This window comes from Chelon labrosus (genome assembly GCF_963514085.1).
Source record: "Chelon labrosus genome assembly, chromosome: 22".
Classification (NCBI taxonomy): Eukaryota; Metazoa; Chordata; class Actinopteri; order Mugiliformes; family Mugilidae; genus Chelon; species Chelon labrosus.
The window spans coordinates 10,275,934-10,301,662 of record NC_140355.1 but is presented as its reverse complement, the minus strand read 5'-3'; the positions used below and the strand labels follow the sequence as shown (position 1 = coordinate 10,301,662).

The window sequence follows — 25,729 nt, the reverse complement described above, 5'->3', positions numbered from 1 at the left end:
CACTCCCTGCCAACGGATTGCACTATCCATCATCTTCCCATGAAAATCACTCCTCCTCCACCAGCACACTTCATTCCTGTCCCTCGCTTTCTGTCACTTTACTGCTGCCATCCATCTCCCCTCACCCCTCCCTGCTGCGTCAGGTGAGCAGCGTCCTCACTTACACACAGACAAGCAGCAGCTTTCGACTGTCCCCCCTTGAACTGAGACACAAAACCTTCCTGGCAAATGATCCGGTTTTTAACATCTCCTGTGTTTTAATATCTGTTCACGCTAACAAGGAAGCATCATTTCCTTCCTTTATTTGCTCTCCAGTGTATTCTGCTTTACTTTCATCCAATCCCCATTTTTATTTCCAGTCATCTCCAGACAGCCTGAATGCCTCGAGAGACAGGGTTTACTTGATTTTTTATGGAGTCACATACAAAGTTTATTTAACACAAATGGTACACTGCGCCGTCGGCTAGATTTATGCACAAATCAGTAGCTTATTTGCTTAAAGGGCTTGAAAGGTATCAGTTTATTTTTGATGTACCCCCGAGTCACAAGACAGATAAAGATGCACTTATCTGAGTGGTGGCAGTGGTAATGGTAGCACTAGCAGTGTCATTATTCACGAACTTGCTAAGGAGCTAAATGCTGCAACCAGCAAGCTATAACCGTAGAGTGTATAAATATGGACGACGTGTCCCCACTTCCTTGCATTGGCCAAACTGATCCTATTTTCGCAGGGGTACGGGCAGCGCCATCTTGCAACTTTGGAGCCAGAGTCTGTGCAGAGAGTGGAGCCGCGACATCGATGACCCAACCACACTTCCGCCAGACTCACTCGCGTTTCGTTTAATTAATACTGTGCTCTGCTCTACCTCCACTAGTCCCACAAAGAAACGTTGGATTATTGAATTGTTTTTACAACTCTCACAGTCTCACAGGACCGCTTTACGGAGCGGTTGGCATGGCAAGTACTTTTCACCATTATGTCACATCTATCTATATTTCTATAGCGTCAAATTAAAACTAAAACGAAACTTATCCAAAAAATTGACAGTTGAACATGTCTCAACATTATATTAACTACCTAAAATGACTGAAACCATCCTTGAAAAAATTTAATAAAATGTATTTGATATTTTAGTGTTTTAGTTCAGCCCAAGTTCCATCCACTAACATGGAGGAGGTGGAGCTTTTGAACTATACTGCAGCCAGTCACCAGGGGGAGCTCTACTTGCTTTGGCTTCACCATTGAGGAGCAGATCCGCCATCCATCTTTATACTGTCTATGGCTATAACATGCTCACAATGACAACGTTAACATGCTGTTGTTTAGTAGGTGTAAAATTAGTTATGGACGCTGTGTCTGACATTAAAATTTTAATCTAAAATGGAATTTCAACATCAAGATGCAAAACGTAAATTCAGGGGATCTCAACGGGATGCATCATGTGGCACCCAGGAATATACTTCAAGATTTGTCTCAATGTATCCAGTATTATTGGGCTATTATTCAGAAAATGGAAAAGTTAAACTGGTTGATGGCACTAGATGAAAAAAACAAATAATCGTCAAAGTCATTAGGATTTATCATGTGGCATTCATGAATATCTGCTATCAAAGGATAGATTTTTTTATATAGTATTAAATATATGCCACTTTCTGCATCCTCTCGTTAAAATCATGCTGCTGGTTTCACATGACCAGTCTCCCAAGACCGCGCAACAAGATTAGTCCTCGTGTGAGGAAAAACATGACAGAAGCTACAACTCTGAGAGCGCCGTCTGACCTGGCAGCTGATGTGTGGCAGCTTGGATTTAAAAAGTATGACAACAGGGAAGAGCTGGACCAAAGCTAAGCCATATGCAAGACGTGTCAAGTAGAGGAAAAATATTCTGGAAATACCAAAAATCTCTGAAACCAAACACAGTATTAGTTTTTGCGAAAACCTCTTTCAAAAATAAGCAAAATAGTTTTGAAATTGAAATGTCTCTTCAATTGAAGAGAAACGAAACCTTATGGATCAGGATCAATTCAGGAAATCAGTCGTTATGAACTGGTTTTCATGACAAACCACTTCATTGCTTTCACTCCAAAGTCTTTAGTCTTCTTTCTCTGGGGTATATGCATTTCTGTATAAACCCCAACAGTAAATCACTCAATATCCTCATTCATTCTTTGATTCATTATCTTTAACTGCTTATCCTCTGAAAGGGTTGCAGGGCGGCTAGAGCCTATTCCAACCGTCATGAGGCGAGAGGCAGGATACACCGTGGACAGGCTGCAGTCTATCAGTATGTTCTTTATTTACACTTAGATAGTTCAGTCTGGACCAAAGCAACAGAACATCTGGCACTGCCAACCCTGCAGCCCCAACAATCATTTACAAACAATGGCCATTAGAAGTTGTTCGTTTCGTGGACTTTTATTCTAGACTATCAATATACTCTTTTGTCAGTACAGTCCACAAATGTCTGTAGCAGCCTGCACAGTAATCTATGCAGTCCTTGGAGAGATATTTCAGTCAAGATCCAATTAGGAATAAGCACATTTTAAAGAACTACCTATATATAAAGCATTTAGTGGAATTTTAAGACACTATACTAAAAGATAATTACAAAAACGTATTAAATGTGTAACTAGACAAAGATCTACGAGCCATAAAATCATTGACACAGAGATTTTAACAACTGCCCGGTGACTAAGACGGTGACTCAGTGCTCACCCGCTAATAAAGTCTCAGTGCAGGAAACAAACTGTGACAAACGGACATGGAAACATACTCAGTTCAAATTAATACGGCATCCAGGAAGGAACAGCTGAAATTTGAGATGAAGGGATAAAAGGAAAGTCTAAATATTCTCATTTACATCTGCATTTCCATGCCAGTGGAGCAACAATTAAAATCTGACACATGTTCGTCCTCAGTGCCACACTTAAGACTCCTTCAAACACTTAATGGTTGAAGGTTTTCATCCTGCGTATTGTAACGGGCGATATTAATAAACAAGGTTGTGAACTACGTGACAGTGCTTTGTGCAACTAATGGTCATGAGCTTATGACTTAATTAAGCAGTCAAATATAGCTAATGAGATTATAACGCAGTATCAAAGTTCATTACCACAGGGAAGTATCAGTCTTTAATATGGGTTTGATCCTCTACAGCCTCCCCCCCTTAAATTAAACTGTATATTTAAAAGTTCGGTGTTATTAATGTTTGTTCTGCTGGGTATCCAAGTTTAAAATAATCTCAGCTAAAGGCTCTCTAGCTTTTAGGTTCTTACTCCACTCCAGACTATATACACATGCATTCATCAGCCCTATACACTAACCTGTCTTAAAATATCGTTAAGAGTCTCCAGAAATGGGGCCTTTCGAATGTGAATTTACACTCACCGGCCACTTTATTAGGTACACCTTGCTAGTACCGGGTTGGACCCCCTTTTGCCTTCAGAACTGCTTTAATCCTTCGTGGCATAGATTCAACAAGGTACTGGAAACATTCCTCAGAGAGTTTGGTCCATATTGACATGATAGCATCACGCAGTTGCTGCAGATTTGTCGGCTGCACATCCATGATGCGAATCTCCCGTTCCACCACATCCCAAAGGTGCTCTATTGGATTGAGATCTGGTGACTGTGGAGGCCATTTGAGTACAGTGAACTCATTGTCATGTTCAAGAAACCAGTCTGAGATGATTCGCGCTTTATGACATGGCGCGTTATCCTGCTGGAAGTAGCCATCAGAAGATGGGTACACTGTGGTCATAAAGGGATGGACATGGTCAGCAACAATACTCAGGTAGGCTGTGGCGTTGACACGATGCTCAATTGGTACTAATGGGCCCAAAGTGTGCCAAGAAAATATCCCCCACACCATTACACCACCACCAGCCTGAACCGTTGATACAAGGCAGGATGGATCCATGCTTTCATGTTGTTGACGCCAAATTCTGACCCTACCATCCGAATGTCGCAGCAGAAATCGAGACTCATCAGACCAGGCAACGTTTTTCCAATCTTCTATTGTCCAATTTTGGTGAGCCTGTGCGAATTGTAGCCTCAGTTTCCTGTTCTTAGCTGACAGGAGTGGCGCCCGGTGTGGTCTTCTGCTGCTGTAGCCCATCCGCCTCAAGGTTCGACGTGTTGTGCGTTCAGAGATGCTCTTCTGCATACCTCGGTTGTAACGAGTGGTTATTTGAGTTACTGTTGCCTTTCTATCAGCTCGAACCAGTCTGGCCATTCTCCTCTGACCTCTGGCATCAACAAGGAATTTGCGCCCACAGAACTGCCGCTCACTGGATATTTTCTCTTTTTCGGACCATTCTCTGTAAACCCTAGAGATGGTTGTGTGTGAAAATCCCAGTAGATCAGCAGTTTCTGAAATACTCAGACCAGCCCGTCTGGCACCAACAACCATGCCACGTTCAAAGTCACTTAAATCACCTTTCTTCCCCATTCTGATGCTCGGTTTGAACTGCAGCAGATCGTCTTGACCATGTCTACATGCCTAAATGCATTGAGTTGCTGCCATGTGATTGGCTGATTAGAAATTTAAGTTAACGAGCAGTTGGACAGGTGTACCTAATAAAGTGGCCGGTGAGTGTATGTGTATAGATTAGATATCTGGACCGAGATGAAGACACAATTATTCTTCAACCTTGTTGAAGCCCAACTTCTTGCTTTTAAGGTATTTTTATCAGCTGGTTTGCACACATTTTCTCACTGCCAAATGGACTGATTAAGGGCTGATAGTACGTGACAGCTAAATGTGTTTGGATTATACAATCTTTATGAAGCTGAAATACAGCAGAATTGCGGTTTATTGCTTTTGACCCCCTACTGAACTGTCAGCGGTGATTTAGGCTAAAGGCTATAATCAACATGTTGAACACGTTTAAAAATGAGTCCGGCTTACTATTACTTAGCAAAGTGGAGCTGAAATGCCATTATTAGTCCTAAACCAAGTTATAAAGATTTTGGCAGTGCGCTGACAGCAAAGGTATCACTGCAGTTAGTGCACTTCCTCCTAAGGCAACCCTATGGTGGAGCTGGAGGTAATGACCAAAGATTAAGAACATTTGCATTACACGTCCCTGGAGAAGGCTGTCAATAAGGGATCTCCAGATTCATCAGCCATGGTTTTCTGTTCAGTGTATCCCAGTATCTTGATTTCTCCCCAGAGATCCCCTCCAAGGGGCCCAAAGCTTGTCTGGTGGTGTTTCTCACAGGTTTTATTTTGTTGTGTAAGCCCGATCCATCACCATTTTCTTCTTCCACTTCTTCTGTCTGCTTTGCTTTGTGTCCTCGTCCGCAGATCGTTATTGCTGATCCTGTCTGGCCGATACATATTAAGGACACTTCTTTGGCATTTGTCGACTACGCTTTTCACCTTATCGATTGTTGTCTGTATCAATATCTAGGTCTCAGAGCCGTAAGACAGCACTGATTTAACACTGAAGTTGAAGATTGTTGTTTTTGTTCATCGCTGTGTCACTCCAGAGCACCAGATGTCCGTCAGCCGTTTGTCACTGACATTTCCGAAGCAGTTATGCTTCCTCAAACTTTATCCCTTCACATATTCAGGACTTTCGTCTTTCCCTCATGAAGGTTTAAATCCTGTCTGTGAGAAGATACCAGCAAATTTTTCGGTCTTGAACAGAGTTTCAAGGTAATTCCACCCTTCCAATAGGTCCTGAGATATTTCAGTCTAGACTCAATGCAGTGACCTGAACGACTGGCAGTTCTTTACTTCCAGCCATGCCACTAGCATGGTTAACATTTCAAAAAGGTTTTCATTTCAATAATGAGCCAACAAAATAGCGACTGTGACCCACTGATGAAATTATGTGAAAGTCCTTGCATCCGCAGCAGCTGGAGCTTGGTGTCTGTGGTGACATTGCAGCACAAAATCAAAAGCTGTGCGCAGTTATCGACAGTCGTTCCATCACCTAGCGGTTATCTTTGTGCTGGAGACAGAGGCAACATTAACCTGACTGATTACGCAACAGTGTTTCGATTTCCGGAAAGTGAGGATCAAAAGCACATGGGATTACCACTTACGGCCAAAGGGGCCGCCAAAGAAAATGAACTCTGATATATGGGACGAACGGAAAGAAACTTTACATATTAGTCTGTAGGATAATCAACCAAACTTTACATACAAAACTTACATACCTAAAAAATGTTCTTCAACAACATGTTTTTTTCTTCTTCATTAATTACGATGGTCTTTCCATGACTGAACGTATATTTGTGAAAAATCTCAACTGAGACCAGAGTGTAAATTCAGCCCTCTTACAGCTGACTATCGGACCACTTTGCTAGCCGCTGTTGTAAGCGTTGCCGACTCAAATATCGATCTGCTTTGCAATCAATCAAACGGTGAGTGCTTGCCAGGGTCATAGGAGAAACTAACATCTTGGGCAGATGTGGATTTATGGCTGTGCGTGTCCGTCCTTCTTCTTATCCTCCCATTTTCACCGCCTTTCATCTGTTTTGTCACTCCTTTCCTCCCCCTTTTTAGTGGTGTCCTACTGTGTTTGCCGATAGTAGCCACATAGCTGCACATGTTTCCCTGCTGTCCATACATGCTGCCATTTACCTTCCCATTTCCATCATCTTTGACTTAATTTTTTTGTCTCTCCACTCATTCATCCCTCCTTCTCTCTCATCTACAGTCAGTCCACACACACTCTCTCTCCCGGTCTCGTCAGAGCTGCCTGGAATTATTTACTGCTTAATGGCCAACAGCAGCTCACACCAGCCCAGCGGTGCTTTGCCTTATTTATTGATTTTCATTCCTTTTGTCTTAGTGTGTGTGCTGGAAGGAGTGTGTGTGTGTGTGCGCGCGTCTGCAGGACTCGCACACAGCAAAAGATAAAATGCCCAAGGACGTCCTGCACATTCGAGCCGCTGGTGAAATGACCTGCGGACCGAGAGATTGATCGACTTGATGTTTGAAGGCTAATCGGCCGTTACTGGATGATTCGTCTGCTGCCTGCGCATCTGTTTGTATGATGTATGCATGTGCCCATACATGCACGTGCGTGTGGATACACACTTACTATCTCCCGTTATTGACTACAATGATTACATGTCTCTGAACAGTGCGAGTTTACAAATTTTCTTTACTCTTGGGGGTTTTAGCCAACATCGACTTTTCCAAATACAGGGAAAATCAAGTTGTAGCACAGCATTAGGAAATAATTAGAAAGTCTGCCTACCTTATTGATCTATACTATTAATTACGTTTATAGAGGGCAATGTTCTCAGTTTTGTTCTTCCCAAATGGTACATTTTATCAATGAAAGAATGATTCTCTTCACATTCTTTCGCACGCTTTAAAAACATTTATTAAAATTTGTGATCCTTTCTGCATGGATTTCCAGATGCTTGAAGACACCCCTAGGAAGTTATAATTTAATCCTTGACCAAGCTGGGAACCCATAAGATACCATTTGATGACTTAGCCTAAGGGGGGAACAGGCAGCGCTATGGGGCTTCCGATTTAGCCAGCGGATATCTGGATAACTGGGAGGAGAAATATTGGTCAAGTAAGCCTGGATCCTGCACCGGTTGGCAGTCATGACATGAGAACTGACGTTTAGGACAGTTCAGTATCACTACAACAGCTTTGCTTGAGGCATAGAGGGAGCCATGGAGAAGCAGTTAGAGAAGCACCTTTGAGACCCTGAGGTCACAGGTTTTAATCCCCCTACGTCCATGGCTGAAGTGCCTTGAGGACGCTCCCAAAGCCCAAAATGCTACCCGGGCAACGCACTGCTGTCAGCCCTTGCTTCGAGTTGGATTGGCGGCTAAATGCAGTGAGAAAAATAACCTCATTAGGGCTCAATAAAGGAAAATCGATTAAATTAAATAATGTAATAAAAAGCAACAGCCCCCCACCCTCAAATACTTCAACATGATTTGTAATATTTTCTTGAGAAATTAATTATACAATTCAACCAAGCAATGATTTTTTCCTCTGTACTGCTTGTATTTATTATCCAGCCTGAACAAGTAAATTATTTCACAAGAAAAAATAACAGAACTGTGAAAACCACTGGCAGGTGAGGTAGTCATCTAAAGGTGGGTGACCACGCTAACTGTACATCTTGTTCTTGAACATGCTCCGAGGTATTTGCCACTACCGTTTCTGCAACTCTGCTAAATTTCAAAATGGATGAACTGTGGATCTGTGACTGAATAAAGAAACGTCTCACAGGAGCTAATCAGCAGCTCCACTGTAACTCCGCTCTTGAGATCGCCCCAGAAGAAACCGGCCCCTTATGATCTTTCAGTCTCCTGCACTCCTCTGAATACTGATAACACTGAAAGCCCTGCCACGGCAACTTGAAAAAAAAAAATCTGAATCTCCTGCTATCATGTTATTGTTTGAAGAAATGCTCCCGGATCACTGCAGCGAATCAACCTCAAAGCTCCTTCTGTCCTTGGCTTTGGATCAGAGTCCATTTAAACCTAAGTGTGTGTGAGAGAGAGAGAGGGTGCATTTACCAAACTGACTGATTATATAATTGCAAACAATAAATAAATGAAGACACGGAGATAACAGTTCAAAAATAGATTAGATGACTGGCACAGGTGGATGGCATCATTGTCCCTCATGCAGGACCTCCACGCCCCCTCCCTTTTGTGAGCATGATGATGGTGATGGTGATATCGCCAACCCTACTATCCTCCCACTGCATTTTTAGATCAATGAGAGAGAGAGAGAGAGAGAGAGAGAGGTCTGTGTATTTTCAGCCACACTCTGACAGCTGTGCAGCTACCCCACTTACGTGCTCATATCTGGAGAGAGACGGAGAGAGAAGGAGGCAGAGGGGAGAGGCTGACGTCCTTCCTTTCTTTTTTTGCTCTGCAGACGCGTGCGTGACCCATCTGATCCCGGATTTCCCTTCAACTTTTTTTTTTTTTGGTTGTCTTTTTCCGTCCGTTTATCTGCTGTTTTCTTCGTCGCATTCCTCCGTCTTCAGAGACTCTGGAATGAACTGCCTTCCTGCCTGCGTCGTTTCCATGTCAGCATGGGAACTGCCGCGTCCAGAAGGAAGAATTTAAGAAACGATGCGATATCCTCTGTGGCAGCAAAAGTTAGGTGAGTGACGCCTCAAGAGCTCTCCTCCTGTATGCATCCTTATTCGTTTTTTGCTTTTTTCATGGCAACTGATGGGAGGTTTGACGGGTATTTTATCCATCAGGTGCGAAGTCGCCAGGTGTCTGTTTCTGATGAATTACTGCTGCGCTATCCCCGGACACGGCCAGCCAGTCTTGCAGTGCGCAGAGATGCTCTTTGCGCTTTTTCGTCTGTGCCCACTGTCCCGTCTGGCTCCGGGGCGTGCGTCTGAGCAAATAAATGCTTAAAATGTACCTTTGTCCTCTCCCAGGTGCATTTTTTTAATCGGAGCATGCGGTTTAGATGTAAAGTGTTTTTTTTCCTTTTTAGGGTTAACACATCTGGATGAGGATGTCTGCCCTGTGGCGCGTCGCTTGCTTTTACTGATGTTTGTGAATGAAGCATCATTGTGTAACAAAAGTCACGCAGAGGCAACGCGGGACTGGCACCAACCCTGGTGCATTTTTTTTCTAAATCTTTGCAATCAAGCAGCGCACGGCGCGTCATGTGCTGCACGATGCCCGTGCCATTTGACTTGTTATTCTCCATACAAACAGCGTCTGGACGCATCGACCCCAGCGATCGGCGCAGGGGATGAGGCGGCTGCCTTCACACCGCCCCCGGCGCGCAAATGAATCCGCTGTCGATTAATCAATCACCGCGATCGATCGATCCGAGTCGTTCGCGCTGATCACCGATCACGGTCAGTTACTGGGTCAGGCACAGAGGGCAGATGCTGTTAAGATCCTGTTAATTTATTCAGACCCGGGGAGGCGAAGGCTGCCTGGCAGGAGTCCAGTCTGATAAAAGCTGTTGACGACTCTGAAGAGACGCATGTACTTTACATTTATAACAGCCACAACCGCATCCAGCTGTTACGGGTGGGGGGGGAGTAATGTCCATCCCCGCGCTGCCTTTACAGCTGAGCTCAAGCTGCAGTTTGCCCGAAAAGCACGTGTGGCTGTGTGTTCATGTGTCTACACATCAAGCGCAGACTGCCAGCTACAACCATGAGAGGGAGCAGAATACAAATCCAGCATGCCTGTGCTTCGGTAGTGGCCTCACAGCAGCAGCAGCAGCAGCAGCATCAGCAGCAGCAGGGGCCTTGCGTGCGATTGCAATTCAGTCAATGAATGACCTTGAGTTGTGCAGACTCCAACATCCACAGATGTGTGCTGATGTGCCATTACGTCATTCTCTCAGTGTGTGTGCGTGTGCGTGTGTGTGACTTCCTTTCATTGCACAGCCCTCGGTGTGTTTTCGTGTCTGTGTGCCACCTTGAAAAGAAGAAGTGATGCTCATACATAAAGGCAAGAGGCGACGCAGGGTGCCCATCGTGTCAACTGTAGCACATTTGACTCAGCTACTGAGGAGGAACCACTGCTCTCAAATACCTTCTCAGTTATTTATACTCTTCATCCGTCTACCTTCATTTCTCGGCCCCCCCCCTCCCTACTTCTCTCTCACATACACACACACACACACACAGAAGCCCAAACACAATTCACAGGTTCATTTTGTTGGGGCTAATGGCAAAATGAACTTCACCTCCGGTACATGGCAAACCAAGCCGAATCACATCCAATATTTATCACCCCTTCACCTGCACATGACCCTATAAACGCATTCTAAAGTGGATTCTTTCCATCTCTCCACCTTTGCACACAAACACATCAATAGGCATATATAGTCCATTTCATCTACATGTGCTCGCCTCTCCCTCCGTTCTGTCATGAAGGATGGGCTGGTCTTCCCTATGCAGATGTAGAGGTTTCAAGATCTGTGGGCTCTTTTCTCCGTTACATTCATTTATGGGAGCAATTTATATTTATTAAAATGATTTCACCTCAAAGAAAAAGTTAGTGGGATTTAAGACTTTCTTCCACTGATTTCAGACCAGACAGCGTTTTGTAATCACATTTGCTGCGGCTGTAAAAACCGAAATTGGTCACAACACGTAAGATGCATAGATCCTTTGTGCTTATTATTGAACACATGTTGGATTACGGCAGGTCAGACAGGTTAATATGCACATCTTTGCACCTGCAGTCTCATTCGACCATATGGCACACGTCCATGTTCCTGCATGCGGGGGAATGATGTGGGTACTAAGGAGAGGTACACACACATACATACATACACAGATACACTGCTGTAATTCCATCGCTTCAGAGGACATTACATTGACTTACATCCATACGCAGGAGACATGACCTTACACCAACTCATTATACTTTTAGAATGTATCAGTAGGTATGCAGTCTGTAGAAGAGTTGGATTTATAAACACAAAGTAGAACGAATGATTTCTCTCTCTCTCCTTTTGCCCTATTTCCTTACCATTAACAAGATAGACGCAAACACCTGACAACACAAGTCGTTTCACCTTAGCTAAAATCGTTTAAATTCAACCCTGTAGGGGCCCTTTAAGAGCCAGGCAAAGACGCCAAATTGTCTTGAAATCTGCACATTGCACAAACTAATTATTCCTCCCAATGACTGCTTCCTGATTCTGTTGCATAGAACATCAGTCTGACAGAAGAGCATGAAACATTTATTAAATAACCTGACTTGTTTGCGGAGGCTACGGCAAAGACTTTGCTCGTTACAATGAAGACTTCTGCATACTGAGAACTGCCTTAATGATCTGAAACGACTTCATACGTGCAGTTTCCAAGAGCAATGCCCTCACCTCCCTTTTTTTTTTTTTTTTACACCATGAAAATGATGACGAATTGCTTGGCAAAACATGAAACAAGAATAAAGTTTCATCCCTGCTAGCGTTTTTCTGTGTTGCTGGAGTTGGGCACGGTAGCAAAAATTTTTATTTTTTAAAAAAATGAGACGGATGCCGATGGGAATCTCACCGGTTTTGTTCAGAAGAGCCAGACAAATTAAAACTGTTGGTGGTTAAATAAATTGATTAGAGACACTGTAAATATAGATTTCACTCAATCACGGTGGCACGGAAGGAAATGTCAGTGTATCACATTTGTGTCCTCTGAGGACAATGGATGTCTGTTTACAGATTCACCATAGTTGTGGACTAATATTTCATTCCTGAGCAAAGTGGTGGACTGACCAGTACTGCCATCCCAATAACCATGCCAGCAGCAAAGCATAAAATGACATCTGGTTTGTGTTTGTCCCACAGGTATGTGTGCCAGATTGGAAACTCATTAGGCTGTTTTTGGCAAGCAGTGACAAATGACCTGTTTTGTCTTGAGGTATAAGGACTTGTTAGAGGACACCACTAGGGTGCATGGCCACATTCATAACAATACGTACAGAAAATACATAGGAAAGAGACAGTGGCTTCTTGCACATAGTGTTCAACTGTTACATCTTACGCATGTTTATGGACTGCTGGTTATGAAACAGGTCACAGTCTCTCCTCCAGCAGCGCACGAGAAGTAGCTAACGACAGAGATCGAGGGGGAAGGGGGGGGGGGGGGGGGTAAGAGAGAAGGGAGAGATTACTTTAAATTTACACACCAGAATTCTGCGACTTTTGAGTGGAAAAGCAAGGCTTTGATGTGTCGATCAGGCTAAGAGGAAGGCTGCGCCGCGGTTCGGCTGAAGGGCAGCGGACAACGGCGATCACAGGGCTGGGAGGGCGTGAAAAATGGCGAGGAAGATGAAAGGCTCGGTCTTTACAGAGGGATGCAAATGACATATTGTGCCTTAGTTTATTCAGGAAAGTCAGGTGCGACTCTGTTGTCGGTCGGTCGGCGTACAGTCACTCCGTTAATGAGGTCCAACGATGTTACATAACTGTTTTTTTGGGAATATTTATTCAGATTTACTCAAGCTCGGCAGAGACAAGGCAATCTTTCCTCTTAAGTTTTGAGAATCTGATCTTTCTTTCCCAAAACTGTCCTTCACTGTCTTAGTTGTGTATTAATATATTCACTTTTTTTCCCCCTTGTATGTTCTGTAGGCTACATTAACATATGAGCAAACTAAATGTCTTCCCATCACAAATATCTCACTCTTCATCTTTTTCCCCTCTTCCTTTGTTCAATCAAACCGTCTCATTCTTTGCCTTATTTATGCTGAATGAGGCAGATTTCATTGATTACAGTCTGAACAATGATTGGGACTCCAGCAGTGCTTTGAGATTGGTTTCTCTCCCCATCTGTCTGCTATTGTGCATATTGATTGTAATTCTTTATTTATCCTTTGATGAATTAACCCGCGGTGTATTTGTTCTCTCAGTTATTGCAAGAACGTTAAAAAACAAATTTTCTATGGTTCAATGGTGAACCAGTTGAATTTAATCAATGTGAAGACCACGTGATGTGCAACGAAAGCGCAAGGACAAGTTTGTATTTTAAGTGAAGTGCAGTTGCTTTCGAGCTCATTAGTGTATTTACCGTGGCAGGAAAAGCAGATGTGTAAGTAACAGAATTCGTTCTGCAAACAGGAACAGAATTCCTAGAAATTCCTAGAAAATCTGTGCATTTTTATCTCTTAAACCATTACCAGTACAAGAATAACTGAGATAATTAAAAGGGCAAACCAAAAGACTGGAAAACCACGCAGACAACGTGACAGAAACATGAGGATCTAAGAAAGTTTAAAGCTCTTCTGTGCTCCACACAACGTCAGTCTTATGTTTCATCTACCGTTTTTCCAGTTGAGAGGAAGCATCTGTTTAAGCCGTGTGCTTCATGTCCATCGTGATTTCTCATACTGCTTCAATTACCATTAGTCGAATTTTTTTTTATTGGAATATTGACATACTACTGCACCACCACTGATGCTATAACATCTGTCTTTATCCTACTGTAAAAATATCTTCTGGGAAAAGTGCTATTGTAAATTAAAAAAGATAAAGATGATGGGCTTGAAGAGGGCTCCTAGTAGATCAGTTGCATCACTTAGCACTGTGTGTGGTCGGGGTGGTTGCATTCAGCCACTGGTGTACTGACATTTTAATCAGCACCCTGATCAGACGCTTGGTTTCCCACATGTCCTATAATGCACCGCACTTTCTAGACTGCAATTAACATTTGCGAGTCCCTTCGGCCCTCAGCACGCGCAACGATCCTCTCAACAGGTCCTCTTCACCCCAGCTGTGCATTTTTTGTGCGTGCGTGCTCCTGCGCACGTGTGTGTGTGTGTGTGTGTGTCTGCAGAGAAACCCAATTCAATTAGTGCATCTGAGAGGAGGATTCAATTAGGGAGAATTAAGAGTGAGGAATCTCTTTTCTTGGCAGCCTGTTGTTTACAGCAGAGAGACACCCAGGGGAGACTTCAGCTCTGATGATATTCAGACCAGTGGGAATGAAGCCAGGGGAGGGTTTTCAGTCATCTTCACCACAGTGTATGGTCACTGTGTTAAATGGTATCAGAATCCACAGGGAAAAGGCATGGGGTGCTTAGATATGGGTCAATAATGGAATGAAATACTGCATGGAGCGAAATTATAATATGTGTGAGTCATTTCTTTAATCCTGTGAGTGGTCAGAGTCTACACCAATCAGCCATAACATTGGGACTATGGACAAGTGAGGTGAATAACACTGATTATCCCATTATCATGACACCTGTGAGTGTGTGGGAGACATCTTAGAAGCAGTGCAAGTGGGCAAGTGGAAGGATTTGAAGGACTTTGACATGGGTGAAATGCGATGGCTAGACAACTGGGTGAGAGGATATCTCCATAACTGAAGCTCTTGTGGGGGATTACCTATTGAAAGTCATCCAAAGAAGGAAAAACAGTAAACCGGCGTCAGGGTCACGGGCTATCTTGGCTCACTGATGCCCACCTAGCTATGCATTGTTGCAGATCACGGAATGAACAAAGGCTGGCTGTGTGGTCTGATTACACACAAGTTGATTTAAGGCTCTGATAGGAAGGTGTGAGAACACACAGTGCATCTCAGTTTGTTGTGTATGGGTCTGCATAGCCTCAGACCAGTCAAGATGCCCATGCTGACCTCTGTTCACCACCAAATGCGGCAAATAACGGGCACAAGATGGCTCAGTCTGAGTGGTCTGCACTACGGGAAGACGACATCCAGCGGAGGCGGTGTGGTGCTTCGGGAGACGCTTTGCTTATTATGTGGCTGTTACGCCATGGAAACAGTATTCACTGACAGTGGAGGCCTCCTGGAGCAGGATAACGCGCCTGCCACAAAGCAAAAATGGTTCAAGAATGGTTTGAGGAGCACAACAACAAGTTCACGGTGTTGACTTGGCTTCCAAATTCTCCAGATTAATCTGGCATCTGTGGGATGTGCTGGACAAACAAGTCCGATCCATGGACCTTGCAACCTGCAGTACTTAAAGGATCCGCTCCTGATGTCTTTGTGCCAGATAGAGCGCATGCATCAATGGGTCAGGGCTCCTTTAGGGCAAAAGGGGAACTAGCCATAATCTTATGGCTGATCAGTGTATTTCATTACCATTGCAATGTCGAATGTACATCTTAAATATCAGGAGCACCAAATTATTTTATTTTATTTATTCATTTTTTGTTGTTGTTGCATTTGTTTATCTAACATTGTATTACTGAATGTATTAGACTGTGTGAAAATGGTCATTCAGTTTGCCTACTGCCATATAAAAAGGATTAGAAAAATATTCTACGTACCAAATTATCGGTTTACCTAACTGTCTTATTGAAACTGAGCGTTTCATATTTGACATCCAATTGAATTAGTGTGTGCATACAATCCACACATTGCATTTACTTTAATTCATCTCCGGTCACTTAGGAGAGTCGCCCGTTTGTTTTTAGCAAACCATGGCTCGCTTGCTTGGCACATATCCAAATGTGGGTGGACATTTCATACAGACGGAGGAAACCCGACCGGAAAGAAAGTCTTACTGACAGGCTGTCAAAAACATATGCACAAAAGAACCTAAAAAAACAGGACAATCTAAAAAAGAAAAGCAAAGACGAAGTGGTTAAAGTAGCAATAGCATACATAATAAGTAATGTTCTATCTTCTGCATCCATTAGTGAGCACAAAGCAGAGGAGAATGAAGAAAAAGGCCATGTTTACGGTTTTGTAATGTTCCCTTCCGTCAAGTATCTAGTTATGCATTGTTCTGTCTAGATCCATTAAAAGAGCTGAAGTGCTGAGGTGTATCTTCTTGTTGTTGAGGGTCCTTTTATGTGTCTGTGAAGTGGTTAGTGGAGTTTGCGGCAGAATGTGTTCAAGAAGTGGAGTGTGTGTAATTGTGTCTGACTCATTCAGCGTGTGAAATGTTAAGTACACTACACTATCAGCAGAACTGTACACGCAGACAAAGGCAAAATACGCTCATACTCACTCTCTCTCTCACCCAGAAGGAAGAGAAAAGATGACCCAACAGCAGTGAGCAGGAGCTTCAAGTTTCATGTTGTATCTGTAGTGCCTTGCATAACAGGATTTGAGCCACTCTTGGAGTTGAGTTCTGTACTCATTGTTTCAGCAAATGTCCAAAAATTGAAGTTCCAGTGAGAAAGTGCTCCGGCAGCCATAGTAAGTATGACTTCTGTCTGTCGGGAGAACAAGAAGCAACTGTGTCTTTTTAGCAACGGCGTCTGCATTCAGAGGAGATGAGGGTTAATGGATGGGTCAACAAAACTTTAACACGGGAGAGTACTGTTTGTTACTCATTTTACACTCATTGTTATCCAAAAAACAAAGCTAAAATGAAGGAAACTGAACTTGAGTTCTGTGTACAGTCACAGTTGGTTGGTCTTTTCACCCAGACCACAGTTGTTACTTGTTTTTTTTAGTATTTTGTAATACTTTAATTTTGGGACTTGTGTATTTAAGAACCGGCACTGGTGTTGAGTTCAAGGATGCTGCAACATCTGCTTTAGAACAGTCAGTATATGGACCTTAGAAATGGTGGTTTCCAACATAAAGTATGACATTTGTTTTTCATCTTTGTGTGAGAAACCCTTAAAGTTCTGAGAAAAATAGAGATTTGAATAGATACAATTCCATGACAACCCTGGTCGTTGAAACTAAACCGATTTTGACATTGACATTGCAATGAACAGTGGATTCCATAAAACATATATAGTGATTTGCAGCATTCTACGTATATCAATATCAATATCGTATATTAAAGGGGGTAATGCATGCAAAATAACAGACATGATCCCTTTAGACATAAAAATCTGCTGTACCTTTAAGGTTAATGGTATCACTCGTCAAAAATCAGTGGAGTTGACGTCACTGTCACACGATCTTATCTGATCTGATTCCAGGAAACTTATCTGGAGCCTGATTCTTCCTGTTACACTGGAGTGCCTGCACTGTCCATTTCTAAATTCATATAATATATAAAATTTATATCAATCAGAATCCTTCACAGACAGCAAACTGAGTGTTTTGTAGTTTGGGGCCACCAGATGACTTTTATAGGTGCAGATGCCCGGAGGAGGAAGGTGTTGTCATTGTTATTGTTGTTGTTTTTACTTCTTCACTGTCCTCCACCTTTCATTTTTAATATGGCCATTTTTCTCTGCACGCCGCTCTTCCTCCTCTCGGCTGTAATCACGTCTCTCCTGCTCAGAAACTCCCCGCCCCAACTCGTTCTTTCCCTCCAAACCCCCGTCACATGTCTTAGAGCATGCAGGACGAATTTTATATCCGCCTGTCAAGCTCTCCCGCTCCCTCTACTCCCTTAATTTTTCACCTGCTAAGAGCATCTCTCGGCCGCCGCCTCACACACCTGTGTCCCTGATGTGCTGTGCTCGCAATATCAGAAATGACGCGGGCCCAAAGGGACAACACAGTGCAGAGATGGGTTCTGCTAAATGGATGGACTGAAAGACGTTTTGCTCTATCCATTTCCAACTCAGTTTCCCCTCATGCATAATGGATGATGCAAGTGTCTTTCGCCATTGTTTGCTGATTTTAATCAGAGGGCCCGGCCTGTTGAATAATAAAACAGAAGGGCAAAATGAAACTGTCTCCGAGCTTCTGAGGGACACCTGCTGATTAGAGTGTAGACTGTATTCATCACAACGGCCCTTAATGGGCATTGTTGCTTATTACATCACCACATGAAGACACACACACACACTCGCACAAAGAGACACGAACATCTTTCTCTTCCTCTCCATTGGCCTTAAATATAAACAGAAACTCAGATCCGCACACATCCATGCACACACAAGACTCTTACAACAAAAGAAGTAGAAGATTTCAGAGCCAGTGAGCAGAATTGCAGCGGCATGGCAAGCTATTTTTAGAAGTGTAGTGGAGGGAGGTGGATGGTGTCGCAGCACGTGCAGGAGCTTTCAGTCCTCAAGAACACCCCCAAACTCTGAGGGAGTATGATTTACTTTGTGTGCGGTCTTCGCCGCTGAGAGTAAACAACGGAGGAGACAAAACGGACTGGCAGGCGCAGAAAAACATTTCAATTTGTAAATGTAGCACTGCAAGAAAATACGAAAATTAGATGGATTTAAGAGCTACGATAAGCTGTAATTTAATGCGGTACGTTTCCAGTTTTACCCAAGGAGGTAATTGAAGATTTACTTATTATGTTTTTTATCCAAGTGGAAGAAACTCATGGTGCTTAGGGGTAATAAGGAAAATTAAAGCATAGTCATTACTTAGATAATGGACTCTTTCAAAGAACCCTCTCTCCCATATAGGTAGATCTGATGACCAACCTGGCGAGGTGGGCAATTTGTTTGTTGTATTCTAATGAACACAGGAGATCAAGTGAAATGATCAGGGCTATAGTATGCGTGAATCTAAGTGACATCCAAGGACAACATGCACAGCCATTCTCTCTGTAGTCTTTATCGCATTCTTCAGTGCTACTTCTGCCACTTATAATGCAAGCAAATAAGAGAAGGCACTATCCAAAAGTGTAAAGCTTTTTTTACCCAATTAGAGAGATAACTGCATTTTGACAATAGACTTCAAGAGTGGCCACGATCTGATCAACCAATCCAAAGTAGGCCCAGTTGATAGATGAATAGTCCTGCATCCATTAGGAAAGAAAAACCTGCCTTCAAGCTTTGTAATAGTAAAGAAAGTAAAAGCATATTGGCTCTAAGTAACAAACTTGAAGATCTTTATAAATAGATTTAAGATTACAGATACAGATTTAAGATAGAAGATTTAAATGAGGTCCGTAGACCTCAGCAGCATCTAATGTGGATGTTTTGTTCTACACCACACTATACAATTTACAAAATTTACAAATCTAATTTTTTTTGTTGTGTCAAATCACAAATGTTCGCTTGCAGACAGTGTTGGTTTTATGCAGCTGGCTTTTAGCTGAGACTCTCCAACACACTTTCTAACAACAACACAGGTACTTACATCACAGCTCGGCCGGAAACACCTTGTGAAGTACTCCCACACAGCGGACATGTTCAGGTTTATTATAAGACACCAAAAAAACGGACGCGAAAGATCAGTTTTGGCTATGTGCTCAATCCAATCCAATCTTTTTAAAATTGCCTTGATTTCCTTGATCGGTCCCAATACCGATCGAAATGATCAGATTGGGACATCTTTAGTTTTAGGGCTGGAGCATAGGGCTCCAAACTTTGCAGGATGTCCTTTGGTCAAATGTAATCAGTATAATAGTGTTTTGTGAAGGTCGTGTAGGTTAATAAAAAAAAGCTTTCTGGTGTATCGAAAAGGAGTAGTTTATTCTTTAGAAACGCATATCTGGACATCCTTGCTATGGAACAGGCTGCCTTGACTCTCAATCCACTAGAGAGGCCTAGTGCTCTGCAAGGCCCCTTGGACTATATGAGAACCTTAATGTATACTTAATGTGTATTTAACTGCAGCTAACCTTCCCTCCCCTTGTCTTTGTTTTGTAATTTGTCTTTGCCATTGTCTTGTATTGTCATTGTGTGGAAAAGCAATAAAATTTAAATAAAAAAAAAAAAAAAAAAAAAAACGCATATCTCACACATAAAGTGTAACCTCGCTCTCAGGGACGTTTCATTAAACACCTCGAGCAGCTTTGTTCACCGCAGATGTCTCTAGAGGGACCTTCTTTTAAACAAGTGAAAAAGGAAGTCTGGGGTTGAGTTTAAACAAGATACTGTGAGAGAGATCGGGAAAAGGGTGCATCAGATAACTGTGGTCTCGCTGCACGGCGAGCGAGAGAGTATGCGTGCGAGCGGCCGCGTGTTTGTGTGCACTCGCTGTGCCGGACGGGCTTTAATAATTGACGGAGCTGCTGGGGATTCTTCGGCACAAATGCGAGTGGCTGCATCTTTTGCGTTTTGTGCCTTCACCTCAGACATTAAGAAAACATAACCACAAGGAGCAGTCGGGCCGTTCTCCTGAATGTACTCAAACGTATAAAACGTTAATTAGACCTTGATAGGGTAACTGCTGCTGTAAACACATCACATTAGTTCTCAAGATATAAACTTTGCCTTCTGCATACTGCCTTTTACACCAAGTATTCTATGTAACAGTGGGCTGTATCACAAAAAACATCAGCTGTGAGTTTTCAAGTACAATTATCCATACATTGAATTTACAAAAGAATTATAGAACGAAAAACTCATTCATCCTGAATAAGTGTATAGTGTGCTAAATTATAAATTCCTTAATATGCATTTTATTGCCATTGGTGGTTTCCATTTCATGGACTTAACTCAGCCACAGCATTAAAACCACTGACTGAAGACTGAGGAGCAGTAAATAACATTCATCATCTTGTGATAATACAATGTTCTGGACCTGGCATTCATGTGGATGTTACCTAGACATGTACCACCCACCTAGAGCAGACCAGGCACCCCCACCCCATAGAAATGACACTTTGATGGCAGCAGCCTGACACAGGCACACACACAAAAATGGTTTAGGAACAACTAAAAAAAAATTATGAAAAACAGCCTCCAACTTCACTAGATCCCCAACTGATCAAGTATCTGTGGGAAGACTAATCCACAGAGGCCCCTCCAATCCAACCCATAGGACCCAAATGCCCCCACTAACAACATCCTGTTGCCAGACACCACAGGACACCCCCACAAGACCCATGTCCATTCTCTGATGAGTCACAACTGTTTTGGAGGCACAAGGGAGACCTACACAGTATTAGAGAGGTAGTTATAATGTTATGCCTGATCGGTGTATACCACTGCAGCATCTTTTAGGAGCTGAATAGCTGCTTTGCTTGTACAGTAAAATGTAAAACTACCACAAGAGTCTACTACTGAAAAACTTAATGCATTAACAGCATGAAGTCTTGTTCCATTCCTATCTCTTCTCATTCTTAATTACAATCACGTATGGTCATTTCTAATAATTGTTTCTGCGATACATTTTCCCCTGCAGTTAATTCCCAGACTGACATACAAAAAGAACCATTTCAGAGCAATGTGTCTGTTTTTCAATCCCCTCTCCCTGTTCCTTTTCCACTCTTGTCACACACACTCACGAGAGGAACATTACGAGGTCAGTGTCATTCGTCTGCGAGACCCGAGGCCAATATATTAAAAGGAGAAGGCCCTCTGTGATATTGAGTTTTTGCTGTATGTGGCTGTCGAGTATTGTAGTCTGCAGAGTGTCTGCTTCTTTGTGGGAGAGAGAAAGACCAAGAGTAGAAGGGAGTTAAGCACCAGATGCAGCACGGTGTTCATGGAGCTCACAGCATCCATTTTCAGAACAGCAATTGTGTTCAGTTGCTGTCAGGGTTAAATAGTTTTCTCGAGACACAGATGTATACAGCTACACATGTGTTCTGTGTTAACAAGCATGCAAGCAGATCTACGGTTTGCTGGTTGCAATTACATTTAACAATCCAAACTGAGGTCGTATTGCGGTCGTTTGAGTCTACCTAAAACAATCCTTCACTCTATCTCCTCTGCTGTCTCATACTATGCCCCTCTCTCTCTCAGTCTGAGGCCGCCTGAAGTGAGGAGATAAAACAGCTACATCTTAATCTGTGGGTGGCACAAGCCTGCAAAAGAAAGCAATTAGGATTATAATTTACTGTTCCCTTGCCCTTCTGTCCCTTCTCGCTCATCCTTCCCTTCCACCCATGAATTAATGTCTTTATGTGTGTCGTGTGTGTCCCCACAGAGCAGCGCGAGCATTCGGAGAGTACCTGTCCCACACACACCCTGAAAACCGAAACGGATCAGGTCAGCGTCTATGCCATCCTGACGTTTGTCCATCTCTCCATCCTGTTCTGTTCGCATATTCCTTTCTTGCTTTTTTCCTTCCTCCAATTGCTTCACCTCACCCTCAATTGAAATTCCAGGTTGTGTTCATTAGTGTGTCACTGCAACAGCCAGCTGATAACCGCAGATGACGATGAGATTGTATTTTGTCACCCTCAGCTCTCTTTATTCTTGCTCTTCAGCACCTCAGTGTGCCTCTCTTTCTTCCACACTCATATTTTTCTTTATTTCCATCCTTCACTTTCTAGCTCATCTTCTGTGTGAAACCGTGGTGGGTCCTGACCCAGAGTCGCCAAGTGACACGATTAGCTCTGACAACAACAACCACCTCCATCCCTGCTCCAACACCAAGGGCTGTGAGGACAAACAGGAGCCCAGCCTAGCGAAACAGCCACTGGGCTTACTCCAGCCACCTCCCCCTTCCATCACCATTTCTACCAAGCCATCGCGGCTGTCTCTCGAACGCAGCTTCTCAGCAGAAGAAGACCAGCAGAAGAGTGTGGAGTGCACCCTGCAGCCTGCCCGCGTGTACACCATCACCACTCAGCACGGTATGCTGATGAACAGCGGCCGGGGCAGCAAAGAGAGCCTAGAACTGGACGTCCTGAAGGAGAAGACGGGGAGCAGTGGGGTGGGATCTCGAGGTGGCTCGATCCAACCCTCCACTTCCCCTTCCTCCGCCACATCGTCTCCAACCCAATACCACCGCGCAAGCAGCAGCCGCGGCACCAGCAGCTGTGGTAGCAGCCACCATCACAGCAACCACCACCACAGTAATCATCACCACGGGAACTACTACCCCGTCTCGGGCACCAACGCGCCTTCCAGCAGCGGAGGAAGCAGCATGGCTAGCGGAAGCAGCAGCAATCAGCAACAGCTGGCTGGAGGGTCCCACTCCCATCATGGATCTCATCACCACTCCCACCACCACCATCACCTGTCCCAACCCCCGCTGCAGACCTCCGTCAGCGCCCACAACATTCGCGGCTGGGGCGAGGGCGGGAAAGGGGAGGCGGAGTGCAGCGGGCTGGCTTGCGACTCGTGCAGCAGCGCCCCCTCACGTAGCCAGGGCTCCCTGGACCTGGACAGCGCGTCCCGAGAGGCAGGCAAGCAGCACCGACGCCTAGAGCGGATGTGGAGTGTGGACCGGGTGACTGTGATGGAGAGAGGTGAGAGGGCGGAGGACACAGAGGAAGGGAGAGGCGCTAAATTCCAAACAAGTTTGGGAAAGGGGGTGGAAAGGAAGCGCTGTGCCTGGAATTGGTATGGACCAGAGATGAAATAACATTCAGCTCCTTCCAGTGCCTTCAAAATCTTTTCTAATTTGGTTTAACAAGAAATACACAGCATGTAGTCACAATAGAAGCAACACAAACATGTTTACCCTGTGATGCAAAAAATGTCAATCATCATATAAGGTATTTTAATTAAAGATTAAGGATCCATTTAAACTCACTCCCACCATTAGTTTACCCTTAATGAAAACTGCAGTGGAGAATGTATATCTTCCCTTCTGACAATGATATACTCTGTTAACACTTGCATATGTATTATTAATGCCTACTAGCTCTGGAGAGAAAGGGCCCTTTACAAAATTAAGAATTTTTAACAACAAGACGAAAGGTAATAACTATATAGTATACTCCAAATAGCTAACAAGTCCTAATGGGTCCTAGAGCAGTAAGTAAAAGTATTTTAGATTTACAAATTAAAACGTAAGTGTCCATTAAATTGAGCTAGACTTCACAGGTCTGGTGGGGGTTAAGGGGTTTGATGTTGGATGTACCGTGGTGGTCTGTATTTCTGACTCTTCGTTTCCCCGTCTCTTCCCTTCTGCTGTCTCTTCCTTTGTGTCTCCCTCTCTCCATTTGTGGAGTGGTGGACTGTGAAGTGCTGGTGCCAGTTTTGTGCTCCCATTTTTCGAGTGTATTTATTGCGACATTTGCCGATATGACACATAGATTTTTCTTTGTCTACTTAACCTTGGAATCTTGATTCTTCTCTCTAATTGCAGAGGACACTAACTGGTTCCCCAAGGAGAATATGTTCACCTTTCAAACGGCCACAACAACCATGCAGGCGTGAGTGTCCACGCTTAACACTTACACAAACATGCACACGTAAACACGCAGTCACATTCGTGGTGGGTCTACAATCTGAAAGGTCAGCACAAACCACTGATGTGTTTGCATGTTTTCAGACCATTAACTACAAATAGACCATTAACTGCATACTTAACATTGCCGTCAACGATCTCCCAACGCATGCTATTGGATGCAGATTGGTTTCCTACCTTGCAGGCTGCCATTGATTTTCATTTCAGCAAGCTATAAAAATCAACTCATAAACCGATAAATATCGCTCGAGGAGGACAATCCATCACAGTGAATATTTTGTCGATTCTAGTTTTTTGTTTTCTTGTGTTAGATAATTGATGTATGATAATGCAGACGCAAGCAGGGTTTTTAAAGCTGCCTTTGTTGGTGTATTGCATGAAAACAAATCTGACCTCCAAGAACATAAAAATAAATTAAAAACAAAACAAAAAAATCATTCTAACCGTGCATAAATAAGTGCAGCTGTGCAAATCTTGTGAACACAACATCTGAGGACAGCCTCGGGGGAATTTATTCAAAATTTGACTCAAGAAGGAAATGATTAGTTAGGTTCAGAAGCTTCGGACAGACGGACGGAAGCATGGGTGTATGTTTGGACGAATGGTCAAAATCAATCTATCGATTATTTTAGGAGTAGTCAATAAATCATTTGGTTAATCACTAAATAATGAAGTCCTTCCTCTATAAAGTTTTTGTTCAAATCATAATGACATATTTTAACCTGGTATGTATAAATGATGAACCCATTTAAAACTTTGTTTAAGCATCAATGACACTATATGACTAAAGTTTAGTATTATTCATGTTTGACCTAATTAGAAAACGTGTTGTTTACTTTATTCTGTTATTAATTAGTGCACATAGTGTTGAGTATCATTTCCTTTAAATAACCTGTGCAGATTGTAATTGGAAAGGCAGCTGTATTGTGTATCTGCAAGTGGCTTACAACCAATTGGGGCGTAACGTTAATGGAAATCTATGGCGAGCTATGGAAGTCTAAATGCACATGAACGGCATAAACTACTCACAACCTGTAGATGCACTGGAAAACAGCCCTGCCATGCTAAGCATTGGCAAGTAAACATTGCTTCAACGCATTCCACACAAATGGATGCATTTACGTAATCAATGGTTGCATCCCTAAATGCAGTGGCAGTAATGTTGGGTATGCAGTTTGTGGTTTGAGGTCTAAAACACACCAAACAATCACTGTTTCTTTAAAGGAAGTAAAAATGTGTACATGACTCTCTATGAGTCTCCTGTATGACTGGATGACAGCAGTTTGCAACAGTCTGTCTCTGTCCATCGCTGTCGTCTTAATCTCTTTTGCATTTTCAACTTTCATCTTGTGTT

The 25,729-nt window shown here is 43.2% G+C and overlaps 1 protein-coding gene across 1 annotated transcript in view; it reads left to right on the top strand.

The window, feature by feature from the left end:
• Positions 1-8,871: 8,871 nt before the first annotated feature.
• nsmfa (NMDA receptor synaptonuclear signaling and neuronal migration factor a) overlaps positions 8,872-25,729 on the top strand; it is a 44,648-nt gene continuing 27,790 nt past the window's right edge. The window contains exons 1-4 of the mRNA XM_084572349.1: positions 8,872-9,107; positions 22,159-22,220; positions 22,508-23,428; positions 24,274-24,340. Of these exons, the coding sequence (XP_084428475.1) occupies positions 9,037-9,107; positions 22,159-22,220; positions 22,508-23,428; positions 24,274-24,340 (1,121 nt within the window). The 5' untranslated portion in view covers positions 8,872-9,036. The remainder of the gene's footprint in view (positions 9,108-22,158; positions 22,221-22,507; positions 23,429-24,273; positions 24,341-25,729) is intronic.